Source organism: Agelaius tricolor, unplaced genomic scaffold, assembly GCF_023055355.1.
Source record: "Agelaius tricolor isolate 1412-34295 unplaced genomic scaffold, bAgeTri1.0.p SCAF_5, whole genome shotgun sequence".
Lineage (NCBI taxonomy): Eukaryota > Metazoa > Chordata > Aves > Passeriformes > Icteridae > Agelaius > Agelaius tricolor.
This window is the reverse complement of record NW_027269265.1, coordinates 40,761,153-40,774,343: the sequence shown is the minus strand read 5'-3', so window position 1 is coordinate 40,774,343 and position 13,191 is coordinate 40,761,153. Positions and strand designations below refer to the sequence as shown.

The following is a 13,191-nucleotide window of genomic DNA, read 5'->3' as shown; positions in this document are numbered from 1 at the left end:
TGTCACCGTGTTTGGCACACATCTGTGCAGTCTGTTTGGAGCGGACAAAGACAATTATCAGTAGATATGGACGCAGTTCTATAAATGGTGATGACAGACATATATTTTTGTCAGTAGCTAATGTTGTTCCTTCTCCTGGCTCCTACAGAGATGTCATCTCCCTCCCTGAAGACTGGTGCATACATCCTCATTGGTGTTGGGGCACTTACCATGCTGATGGGGTTCCTGGGCTGTCTTGGAGCCGTCAATGAAATCCGGTGTCTCTTGGGTCTGGTGAGAGTATTCGTGCCTGTTTTAGAGCCAGCCTTTAATACATCTCCTGCAAAATATCTGTTGGATTGTAGATGGGGCTTCGGTCTCCTGGGGATGTTATTTCTGCTAGGTCAGCTTAGATCTAATTCTTAATTTGCACACATTAAATTCTCCAGCAGTCAGCAGACTGCAGCAGAGCTCCTCAGACATTACTGATAATAAGCTCAGAACTGTGAATGAGAGAGGATGTCACTGACACTTCTTGCACACAGTGAGTTGAGGACTGCCAACTGAGAAGTGTACCCTGTCCCCCTCACCCTGACTTCTAAGTTGGTACTGTGCTCTCAGTGGTAGAAGAGCAAGTTCCAAAGGCAGTGAAAGAAAAGAGGAAGAGTGATAGTATCCTGTTATGTCACATCTGTGGAAAGTGCAAGAGTTGAGAGAGACCCAATTAGGAATGTCCTGTATGTCAGGACCTCTCTTCAGGCAGTTCATCTATAGGAAGCTTTTCTGTCCACGATAGGTGAGATGATACCACCATCATACATCTCAGCCTGCCACATGACTCTGTCTTATTCAGAGCACATATGTATTGGAAACCAAGCATGGCACACACTGTGTGTCCTGGTATTAGCAGTATCTTCTTGTCTAGCAATAGTAGCTGCCACCATTTAAAAGGAACCTCAGAAGTTTGCTGGTGAATCTAAAATTCAGATCCTCAAACAAATTAAATAGCATGTTTTAAAAGGGTAATTGATTTTTCTAAAAAAATACATTAAAAATTAGGTTTGTAAAATTGACTCTTTTTTTTCTGTTGAGGCTTGAGGTAGGCAGAATCCAGCTGATTGATTGAGGCCAGAATGGTCTGTGAATGGAGCTGGATGTGGGAGAGAGTCCCAGTCGAGATGACACGTACAGAGAGGGTTTGTAAACCCTTTCCTTCCTGAGGGCTTTCTGTTGGCCTAATGGGAGAAGTGCTGAACTGCACTGCTCTGACATTGGTTCCAGCCTTTTCCTAGGAAGGCATTGTTGATAGCAGAGTTTGTCTGCAGGCAAGAAGACATTAGCTCATGTTGTGATTTCTCTTGTGTATGTAATTTTATTAACTTTTGTATACAGACCTTTCTAAAGACTGACAGTGATCACCTATTGTTTTTTGTTTCCAGTACTTCACCTGCCTGATGATAATCCTCTTAGCTCAGATTGCTGCTGCACTGGTCATCTACTTCCAGAAAGAAACGGTAAGTCTTTATTACCATGCATCTTTTTCTTGGTCTTGGCTTGGGAGAAGGGTGATACCTAGAAATTCTTTCTTCCAAACTGGGCTATCCTGTTAGCAGGCATAACTAGATTCTCCTTTTCTCCCAGCTCAATAGCTTTGCTATTTGATTTTTCTGTATCTGCTTCAATAGTGCTGTTTTCTTAAGGATTATGAAACTTTATTTGGTATGCAGGCATTATTTTTGGGTAGTGGGAACAGTGGGAAAAAAGAAAGTCCTAAAATGTTTTAGACCACACCTCCTCTTGATCCTGCTGTAGGCAGCTATTTGGACAGGTAGTAGCAGTGGTTTCAACCATGTTGCCGTCCCTGGTGCCTTGAGGAATTACCAGCCTGAGCGCTTTTTTGACTGATCTTCCTCCCTGTGCCATCTTGTTCTGTCCTTTTAGTCTTTCTGCATCTGTGGATGGAACTCCTCTTGAAAGAGCTGTCCTCTTTCCACAGAAGCAAACACAAATATCTCACGGTTCCTGCTCTACAGGTGGAGTTTAAAGCCAAGCAGTTTAATATTTTGAAGTGGATTCCTTTGTCAGGAAAGCAGTTTCACAGTGTGTGCTTCTAGAGCTCCAATGTGCTTCGTAGTGTAAAAGGGAGCTACCTGTTTTTGAGCTACCTAAGTGCATTGCAACAATCCATCATGGGTATAGGTTCCCTGGCCAAGGCAGTGCCTGATCAGGACTTCAGTTACTTCAGAGCTAAACTGGGAGCCATATTTATGCAGAGGAAACAAGCTATAGCTGTGGGGTCACTACTGGCTTTGGGTACAAGTTGTGGGTAACCCTGTCCTATGCTGCACAGCTGTATATACCACTGTATGGCTGTGCTTACCTCTCCTAAGCCAACTCTTTAGCTAGATGGCTACAGAAGGCAGAACAGTTGAGGAGGTTATGGATGGGGCCTGGTGGAGAAGTTTGGGGCAGGGGGAAGGTGCCTGCCACCAGCATAACTGATGTAAGCTTTGTACTGTGGTGACTGAGCAGCTGTCGGCTGCGTTCCTTGCCAAATGTGGTGTGACTGTAGCTTTCTCTCTGGGCTGGCAGAAGCTAAAGGAGAAACTAAAACAGTGACTAAAACTGGTGTGTAAAGATTATTCTCAACAAACAGCTCTGACTAATGCAGATATGGAGGCGTGGGGATGGGCATTCCCCTGCGATGGGGAAATGTGACTTCAAACCAGGAAATTCTGTACCTCTGTTGGTGTTTCTCCTCCAATTGCCAATCTACTCTAGAGAACTCCAACTTTTAAGCTGTAACTCTTCATTTAAACCTCATCAGACCAGGGAGAGTTTAAAAGTGCTGGGGGTTGTTTTCCACAGCTGTTGGAGCTGGTGTGACTGAGATCATCTCTTTTATAGATCTGGGAGAATGGTCAGGGAAGCTGGGCTTTGAACAGATGCTCCTGTTCAGTCCCTAATGAACAAAATTAATGGAAAAGCTGTTCTAGAGCCATTCTCTTTTCAGGGATCCTCCAAAGTACCTGCCTAGAGCACTAAGAAAAGCTGCTTGAGGAAGGTCTTGGCTGAAACCTCCAGCACAGTGGTTTGGGGTTTGTGCTTCAGTGCTGCTGTGTGAGTCGCTCTGCTTCGCTGGCTGTACTTCATCCCAGGGCAGCTTGGAGTACAGTGAGGCACACTGAAACTGCTCAACAGCCAGTCCCCAGATATCTATTGTGTTCTTTGTGTTTATTTCTTTCTGACTTCAGGAACTTGGTTAGATATAAAACAGGGAAGAACAAGGGTGAAGGAAAAGATTTTGGATCCAGAATGTAGCAAGGTGATACTCAGTCCTTCACTTGTAACTGAAGTATTTATTTCCATGGATTCACTTGAAGTTATTGCTGGCATATCTGTTCCTTTTCGGTGTCAAAATCCTCCCCCACACTGACAAATAACAGTATACTGGAATAGAGTTAGTGTAACTGTAAAAGGCTGAGCCTCTGACAGGAAGGCTGCTGCTTTGTCTCTCCCATGGGCATTTTTAGAGGAATGCCCCTTCAGACTGGAATTGCCCAGTACTTTTGGGAGGATGTTGATGCAAGATTTGTTTCCCTACATTTGTTGGTGACTGTAACTCTGGGGTGGGGTTTTTTTATCGACAACAACATAGTAACATCACAAATGCTGCAAATGATATTCTGCTTTGTGAACTGAATGTTGCTACTCACCTACGTCTAGTGGATCACAAGCCCCTAAATGTGTGAGAGCCTGGGCAAGTTCTCTCTTGGCCTAGTTCACACAGTTCTGTGCAGCTTGGCTCCAAGTGCCTTGAGTAAAGGAGAATGGTGGTGTTTTGGGAATAGCCCTACTTGCTAGCTATTGTTTGCAGCAGACAGGCCTGTGTGAATGCACGCAGCGACTTGTCTGGGGCTATGGACTATGCGTGAGTTTCAGGATCTGAAGTGACAAGGCAGAGGAGAGCTCCCTCCAGTTTTTTGAGCCTGCTTTTGTGTGCAGGCTAGATGCTAATAAGTGCTGAGGAAAGGATCTAGCTTGCATCTGACAGGGACAGGATAGATGGCTGACAGTGTCTGATAGGGGAAGAAGCCTGCACAATCCATTGCCTGATCAAAGACCTGGTCTTGCCTCTGGCATTCAGCTTTCCCCATCTCCCTCTTCAGTAGCCCATGTGGTGGGGAGACTGACAGCCTTGCTGCTTTCTGGCAGTGAGCTGTGGCTTTGGTGCCTAGATTCTAAGTGCCCCTGCTTTGAGGTGGTGGGATTGTGCCTTTGGACACTGGGCTTGCTAGAGTGGGAAAAGGCAAGAAGCCCTGAAAGCAAGGGTAGCCATTCGTGTGAGGTATTCGTGTCTCACACAGTGTTAAGTCCTGATAACTTTAAATGGGTGGAGGTGGTTAGGATGTTGAAAGCCTGCGTGTTCTGTGTGCCTTTCTAGGTTGTTGCTCTTTCGGTTTTCCTCTGCCAGGTGCTTAAGGGTGAACAGCTGCAGATGCCTGTGTTTTCCCTTTCGGCTGCTTTATAGGTTAAGCCCACAAGCAAGCTGCCTATGTGGCTCCAGAACTGTGCCACTGTTTGCATAATACTCCCCCTCTCTCAGATTGCTTGCTACAACACCTAGGAATGCCTGATTTTTTTTTTTCTTTAATTTGAAATGCTTCACTTTTTGAAACAAGAGCTGTTTGCAGGACTTCTTTCCTCTTCTTTTGTAAGAGTAAGGGCAAAGCAGACATACAGCTTCCCTATGTAGCTGTGGTTGGGGACATCAGGTTCAAGTCCTGTCTGCTTGTGGTGGGGTCCTGGGATTCCTGCAGAAGTGGCAGTAGGCTCCATCTGACCCAATAGCTGAGATGCAAGATGGGCCCAGGGTAGGAAAACAAGCCCAGCTCTCCTTGCCTCCCTCTGCATGTGGAGCAGCAGTGTGCAGGAGGGGTCGGGATGGGAACTCACAGGTTCAGTAACTGATAAGGCTTATGGCAGCAGCCAAGGCCAATCTCATTAGTGAGAACCAGGTCAGGTTGCCTCGATTTGAAGGGAAGAAAAAGGGGAAGTGAAGTAATTAAAAGGGGAAGAGATAGACATCATGAGAAGAAAGATCATGCAGCTCCTGTCTGTCTGGCCTGACACAGCTGATCCCAGTGAACTGAGCTGCAGTTTTCCTAGGAAGAGGAGTTGCTGATGTAGAGAAGCTTCTCTCAACAGTAGGCAGTGCTTCCTCTTGCTGAGTGTCTTGGTATTTGCCATGGTCATTGAAAATTCTTGATAGTAGAAGAAAAGAGAAACCCATTTCCACTGATTTGAAATATGCTGTAGCACCACAGTCAAAAAGGTAATAGGTGGGATGGGAACATTCTGGTGCTTAGGCTGATGAAACTCTATCCTATCCCTTGGGCAGTCTAATGGCACTTTTCTTCAACCTCTTGTGAATCTGGGTCTGTCCTTAGCAGTCCTTATGTACAGGCTGGTTAAGAAGAGCTTTGGAAGGAGGTGGGAGGGAGAAGGTGAAGGAGTCTGCCAGGTGGTAGCTTGCACCTCTCATCAAACTGAAGGGTGTTGTAAATATCTCTGGAAAAGGAATGGTGGTGAAGGGATGATTTGATACACCTGAACTTTGTGATAAGACTGTTAATGAGCAGTTTAGGTAGTTGTAATACTTCCTGTCTTAATATAGAAACAGGACTTGTGGGAGTTTGGGGAGAGGTAGATCAGCACCTTGTGAAAAAGGCAACTTTCCATCAGCTGTGTATCAGCAAACCCATCTGCATTCACGAGCAGAGTGGTTTACACCTTCTCTGAGCAGTGGAGATGAGCTGCAGTGGCAGAGATCCTGGACCAGGGTGTCTCCTGCAGTACAAAATTAGAAACACATAACCTGTGAGTCCTAAAGGCAGTGTTGTCCTTCAGCTTGCACTTACCTTGCACATCTGTCTTGTCTGGGGCAGGGAGTTAGTTGTTCAGCCTGTGTCTTTGCAGGTAACCATACCTGATCTCTTTCCTTACTGCTCTCCTGGTTTGTAGGCTTTCCCCATGTCCTGGCAAGGACTTGCTGGTGCTTTGGCTGTTGAGCAGCAAAGCTGCTGCCCTTATCTGTACTTGTTAACTATTTGCAGTCAGCTTTTATGAGTGACTGTAGCTTTATATGTGTATCTGAAAGACCAAAGAAAAGGCTACAAGAACTGATAATCTAACTCTCCTGCCTCTTTTTTTCTTGCCAGTTGAAAGTTGAGTTGTCTGGCATAGTTGTAAATCTGATTGAAAATTATGACCCTTTGGATGAAGATAAGAGGAACTTGCAAGATGCATGGGACTATGTGCAGACACAGGTGAGTTGTGGGGGGCAGCAAGAGGTAGATGATGCTATTTGTCAATGCAGGCAATGACCTTTAAAGCTAGGCTGAGGACAGAAAAGCATCTATTGCACATTGATCTGGCTGATCTACAAAGTGGCCTGTGAGGTTTGGTGCCTGCAGACTAGAAAATGGTCTTGCTTGGTGCTTCTGTGTCAGACCCTGAACCATTCTTGTCTGCTGGGTGTTAGAGCTAGCTAGTGTTGGCTGTGTGCTAGTGTATCTAGCCTGTCAAATGGCACTCCAACACTTCTCTTTGTCTGCTGGGCCTCCTGAATACTAATGTGTGAAAAACATTCTGTACATGATTTTTGTAACGAAAAGTCCCTAGTTTATTGCCAGGCAAGTCAGCAGCACCACCTGCCTTACTACTTGGTGCATGTTGCTTGCTTATTGTGATGGTTTTTTGCAAGTATCAGCGTTCTTGGGAGCCATCCAACTGCCCATGGTTTCTGTTTTAGCATCAGGGTCAGCTCTTGAGCAGCTAGAGAGTATTCAAGCACACTGGAGTCGTGACAGCTGTTTACTGCCAAACCACAAGCTTGAGAGCTGGCTGGCTGTTGTAGTTAAACACACGGCCAGCGTGGGACTGATGGGTAGTAACTACGAGTAACAGCATTTGTCTTCTTTCTGTTCTTTGCTTTGCAAAACACTGACCTGCAGTATTTCTCCTCCTTGGAGAATGATTTATGCATGTTTTTTCACTGCAGTTGTAACTCCTTGGTGGTGAACTCAAGAGAAGCCTGATTCTACTACTGGAGAGAGGCTACTGCTTGGGCCCTTCTTTTATGTAGGAACAGAAGAAAAAGGTTTTGCAGAGATGGAGAATTTGAGTGTTAAGAGTCTACTTCATCTCACACACTGGGAGTTAGCATTTTAAAGAGAGTGGGGTTCTGTAAACCGGGAGTTTAAAGTCCAAACCTCTTGTGAAGGAAATGTGGTTCCTTCTGGAGGCTGTGTCTTCACAGCACTCTTTTGGAAACCAAATGCTTGTCCTGATGTGGATGTTCAGCTGTTTGTATCTCATGTCTATTACAGCAGAAATGTTACTTTTCCTTTCCAAGCAAAGAAGCATTTTCCCTAAACTTCTACCTTGACATAGGACAGCCTTTCTACTCTGTACTACTGGGCAAGCACTTGGATCCATGCTTAGGATCTTACTCCCTGCTAGACTTCCCGATGTGCTTTTCCCTTCAGCAAATACGGTTTTATCACGTGGCTCTATAGGAATGTAAATGTTTCTTTGGATGGAAATTTTCCCAATCCCGTGTTCCAGCTGGTCGTGCTGCACCCAGGCGGGCGCTGGTGCGCGGTGCTGTGCTGGGGCTTGGCGGCGTGGAGACGCCACCGTGTGGTGGCTGCTGCTGCCCCGGGGCCACGGCTGAGACCCGGGGCCCTTGACCTCTTGTTTTGCTAGCAGAGTGGCTCTTCAGGAGGAAATAATGTCCCTGTGTTCTGGACAGCTCTGTACATAAGTAACCAGGGTGGTGTTTAGTGCTGCTAATTCATGCAAACTGTATGGCCTGTTGTTGCACCGGAGAGCTCCTGAGTACTTCTACCTGCCTATTGTCATGTGCAGTTATCTTGCCAGTGCAAAGGGTAGGACTGTGATGATCTCTCTCTCGTTATTAGATTGCCTGCTGTGGCTGGACTGGACCAAAGGAATGGGAAAACAATGAGATTCTTAGGAACAAAAGCAATACTGAGTATCCGTGCTCCTGCTCCAATAGATCGAAGGACTTAATGGAAGGAAGAGGCTTCTGCAGTCTGGAAGACCCTCTCAATGGCACTGCAACATATGCTGACTGGCCTGTTCATGAGCAGGTGAGTGAGTAAGTCTGGGCCCTGTGAAGCTTCCACTGAGGCTGCCTTGTCTTTGTTCCTCTGAAAATTTAGAGCACTTCTTTTATGTCCTTATTGCTTGAAGTACCTGTGGAATTTGGGGCAAGGGGGGACAGGGTGACGGGGATCCTGCACTTTTTTGCAAAAGCTTCCATGAAACATGGTATAGCATGTAACTGGCATAATTCCTGTGTGCAAAGATATGTTATGGATTTACAGTTTTGACAAATTTAGAGCCATGCTTCTCTTCTTTGTGGCTGTGTTTTCTCTATAGGGATGCATGGATGGTGTGGAGGAGTGGCTGAAGGACAACCTTGGTATAATTCTTGGGGTTTGCACTGGTGTTGCTGTTATAGAGGTAGGTAATTTCCTGACATTACTGTCCTATACTGTCTTATCATGGAGACTTTTTTAAAGGCAAAGCTGTTTTCTCAAGTAATAGAACCCGGTTGAATGGCAGTGCAGTTCTAGCTCTTGGTTGTGTCTGCCTGAACTGTGGCTTTTGTTGACTGGATTAAAAATATAACAAAGCCTTGTCTACTTGTGGTTCTGCCTGCTGTATCTGACTTTTGGCAATTCTGTAACCAGAATACTGAGGCAAGCAAAATCCCACTTTAGTGAAATCCCATTTGTTGCCTTAAAAAGCCCATAACATAGTTTCCAGATGAAGTCACAACTTTATGAAGCCCAAGTTTTTGTCATTTCAGTTTACTGCATTTGCCTTGTATTGAGGACTAACTCTATTCACCTATATGGTGTCATTAAAAGATGTTCACTGTATTGTGCTCCCCCATATTACCTGCTCTTCCCACCTTATCTGTCTGGTTGCTGATTTTGTTCCCACTCTTCATACTTGTTCCAGCTGCTGGGGATGATACTGTCCATTTCGCTTTGCAAGAACATACACAGCGAAGACTACACCAAAGTGCCCAAGTCTTGAGTTGGCTACTCCAGAGCTACGGCACCACAGAGAAAGGAGCAAACAGAACATTCCTGCCTCATACCCAGACTGTCCAACCATTGACCATCCCATTTCTGATACCACTCTGCTAAGAACTGTTAGAGCTGCAACACAGCCTGATCTTCTGGCAATAGGGTCCTTGGGCCACCTGCATCCTGCCTCTGGATTATTTCTACTTCAAGAAGCAGAACTTAAACTGTCTTGTGTCACATGAGACACTGATTAACCTGAGGGGACAATGCTTTTGCTGTCTGCTCCATGTTAAACAATACTATTCATATCTTCATTCTACAACCCACTGGACCCAACATACAATAACTTTTCTCTCCCTTGCTCTCCTGCACATCTTTTCACCTCCCTCCTGAAGTCTCATGAGCCAGGAATTCTGTTGAGATTCCAGTGCTTTGCTAGCTTCACTTGCTTCACTGACTTGTGGTGATAACTAGTCATGCTTTATAGGCCTTCTCATCCCTTGCAGTTGACCTGATTCAGCTCCTACTATACATCTTCCAGCCTAGGTTCTGATCTGAAATACAGAGTGCTACTGTCACGCTTCTCCTGTTTCTGGAGTCAGCTATGCCTTGCCTTCAGTGGAGCTCTTCCCTTTGAGCGTGATGAGAAGCCACCAGGAGGGAGCCAAGCCTACTTGTTTATTCCTAGTGTGACCTGGCAGATTGTGGTGGTGGTGCTCAGCTACTGATGGAATGGATCCCTTGGGTTTTGGATTTGACATGTTTCTCCCATATGCCTCTTTATCTTTTCCTCTCTCCCTAGCTCTGCTTTGCTGGCTCCTGTCAGCTTGAAGGTTACTTCAGAGACTGCTGCATACTGTGGACTCAGCCCCAGGCTGGCTCTGCTCTTTGCATTCTTGGGTTGCCAACTTTATAGAGATTACAATTAATTTGATTCTTCCCCTGCTCCTTTATGAACATAAAATTTGTTAGCTGTGGATTTAGATATGAATATGGAAAGATCTGACTGGATTGCTGATGCTGTATTTTGGAAATATCACCCGTGTCAGCGCCCAGTATAGGTTCTGTAGCTGGGATGCAAAGATAAGTTGCTTTTATTTCAGTTGTCCATTCTTCTGACTCCACTGTGGTCCGGAGCCATGGCTGCATCCTGAGTTCTGCCTCAAGTGCCAGCACTGCAGCAGATAAGTAGCAGGTTCTGCAGTTGTGCAGGCTGCAGGTTTCTGTGCTAATGGCTGGGCTGTTTTTTCTATTGAGCCAGGGGTCAGCAGCAAGGAGTGGTGTAGACCAGGAGAAGGTAGGAAATGCACAAGAAGCACTGCCCCAACTGCTTACGTAAGACAGCTGGGTGCAAATCCTCACTTTTAGAGGTGTCTTGGGCACAGCAGATTTCCTGCTGTTACACATGGTACAATGACTGTGACATCAGGAAGCTGGATGGGAGATAAGTGGATGGTCCTTGCCAGGGACCTGTTACAAGGTACTCGGTGAGTGAGCCTTTGCCTTACAGAGGTGGTTCCAGGACTGTCTCCTGTCAGGGGTGGGGCAGGTAGTAATAACCCTAACTTGGTTAACTTGGTAAAACCTACTTGGTTTTCCTTCTGGGAAGAAAGGCTGGTGCAGAGAATCAGGGCCCCAGCAGGGAGTCCCTGCTCTGTCCTCATCTTTGGACAGAGTGGAGTGGACATGACTGGGCAACTGGTTTTTATGGAGGTCTGATAAGGCTTTGCAATTCTGAGATATCTGCCCCTTCCTGCACAGATCCTTCAAGCTGACCTTTTCTATAGCAGAAGGCACCTTTAGCAGTAAAGCTTGCTAGCTTTTGTAACACAAAGTCTATTCTCTAATGAGTTCTTATTTGTAAGATTCTTGTTCAGTTACAGATGCCAATGCTGAGCAGCAAGTGAAAAGGAGCCCATTCTGGATTTCCATTTTTGTCTGTTTTTAGCAACATCTTCCTACTGGAAGAAATGCATGTACAGATATAAAAGTCTAGAGGGTGAATATTTCTGTAATAAAGACTTTGCTAAAAAATATATATCTCTGTCTGGGACTTGTGTATTGAATTGTTTTCCCCTTGCTTCCTCTCCACTCCTTTCTGCTTTACGTGCAGATCACTGACATCTTATTTATTCAAAGTACCAAAAGTTCTGATGTGCATGTGTGAGATCAATGTGGGCTCTGAAGATCCTGCCCAGCAGGGGGAGGTTACAATTTTTCTGGGCTGTATTCTAAAGTAAACTTTCTCTTGTTTTATGAAGTATGTTTGTCTTAGGGTGAGCTGACTGAGATAGTTCCTTGAATTACCTGCTATCTCCTAAGCAAAATACTTGAAGATGTTGCTTCAGATTTGCACAGTCTGCACAGTTTGAAGTCATAAGCCTTGCGGACAAATTCTGATGAAATACAAGCTTGCTGCTATGCCCACAGTGCATACAGCTCTTGCAAGCTTAACTATATTATTTTTTCCTACTCACTTTCAGTAGGATTCCTCAGCCCTTGCCCTTCCACTGTGAGAAGGAAGAAAACTAGATGGCCATTTTTCAATAGTTTATGTCACCACATGCTGGCCTTGAAAAGCTCTTCGGAAATAGATAGACCAACTATATAAATCTTCTTTCTTTTCTCAGCTAAGCAACTGAGAAGTGGATATGAGCTGGATCTCAAAATTCCTTCAGATCCTGCACCATATTGGTGCATCTGGACATTTGAAATGGCTTAGAAGAAACTGAAGTGGTGTACTAATGAATTTTACAGCTGTTGCTTTAGGAAGTAATGACCTAAGTCCTCATATATGTTTTGAAGAAACAGAGTGAAGTTTGCAGAGAAGGTACCTGCTGATAGCAGGTGCTGTCAGCAAACACTGGTGGCAACTGGTCTAAGTCAAGATTTCAGGAACCCTGACCAGATGAGTGCAGAGCAAGAGGGACTTAAGTGGATCCTGGAGCCACAGTAAGGTGCAATGATCTGTCCTACTCGTGAGTAGAACTTGTTCCTTTAGTCTGTCCTGGGCTGTGCTTGAGGAGAGCTTGGTTCTTGGTCACATGGAGTGTTCCCTTTCTGTTTGATTTCCCAGAGCAGCCTGCTTTAATCAGGAGGTAATGCTTTCCCAGGGCCCCACAGCTTGGAGGGCTACCTACACTCCTGGCAGAACTGACCGGATGGCTCCTAGGTGGGGAAGGGTGCTGCTGGTTTCCATCCAGCCGGCTGTGGGGCTGGAAGGAGAAAGCAGGGGACTTGAGGACAATTGCTTGTCCCAGCTTGGGTCCCCAGCTCTGCCCGAGCTCTGTGGAAACCTTTGGCCACTGGAGGGAGGTGTTCCACCAAGAAAACCCAGCCCGGGCTGGTCCCAGGGGAATGAGAAGATGACACTGATCGCTTCCGTCTGCTCCCAGTTACTCCTGGCAGCAGGGTAGCTAAATTAACTTGTAATTACAGATGTATTCTCCTCGTAAACGATTTGTGCTACATGCTTGGCATTTTTAAGGATAATTTTCCCTTCCATTTCTTGGAGAAGCACACAATTGGATATTTTGTTGCATGTCTTCGACTATTGTGAGAGTTGTGTTTCCTTCTTGTGTTTCTGCTCTACCTAGGTCTGGAAGTTCAGCATGAGGGAATTCCCATGATGCTTCTTGTCCCCATTTTTCCCTGTTTCCTTCCAGCCTCAGTTTCTTTGAGTTGTCAGTCAGAGGGGAAGGAGAGTGCATTGAATACTTACAAATTTGATTTCAAAAAGATTCCAGGAAGAAAGTCCTCAGATCTTCAGAGATTAAGAAATCTGCTGCTGCTCCTTGGGCCAGGCTCCCAGCTCCTCTCCAGAGGTGGAGGTTTGCTGCTGGAACTAGAAATCAGCCTAGCACTCAGACTTCTTGGGAGCTGCAGTGTTTGTCTAGCAAAGCCCACAGGGCCAGCCTCTGCAGAAGCTCAGCACATGGAAGCATTTTGTGCACAGCCAATAAGCTGCTCTGTAGATGTCCCAGGCCAATAATTAATAATGAAAGAGCAGAGTTGTGACCACCCTGTGGCCTGAAGCAAGGCCCCTAGTAATGAACTGGTCACGTTTCTGGTTCTGTGTGATCAT

General features: G+C 45.6%; 1 protein-coding gene across 2 annotated transcripts in view; it reads left to right on the top strand.

Moving 5' to 3' along the window:
• CD82 (CD82 molecule) overlaps positions 1–11,143 on the top strand; it is a 39,209-nt gene extending 28,066 nt beyond the window's left edge. For both annotated transcript variants that reach the window (XM_071427575.1, XM_071427574.1), the window contains exons 4-9: positions 149–273; positions 1,419–1,493; positions 6,201–6,308; positions 7,965–8,156; positions 8,449–8,532; positions 9,037–11,143. In XM_071427575.1, coding sequence (XP_071283676.1) covers positions 149–273; positions 1,419–1,493; positions 6,201–6,308; positions 7,965–8,156; positions 8,449–8,532; positions 9,037–9,114 — 662 coding nt within the window. In that variant the 3' untranslated portion in view covers positions 9,115–11,143. The remainder of the gene's footprint in view (positions 1–148; positions 274–1,418; positions 1,494–6,200; positions 6,309–7,964; positions 8,157–8,448; positions 8,533–9,036) is intronic.
• The last annotated feature ends 2,048 nt before the right edge of the window (positions 11,144–13,191 follow it).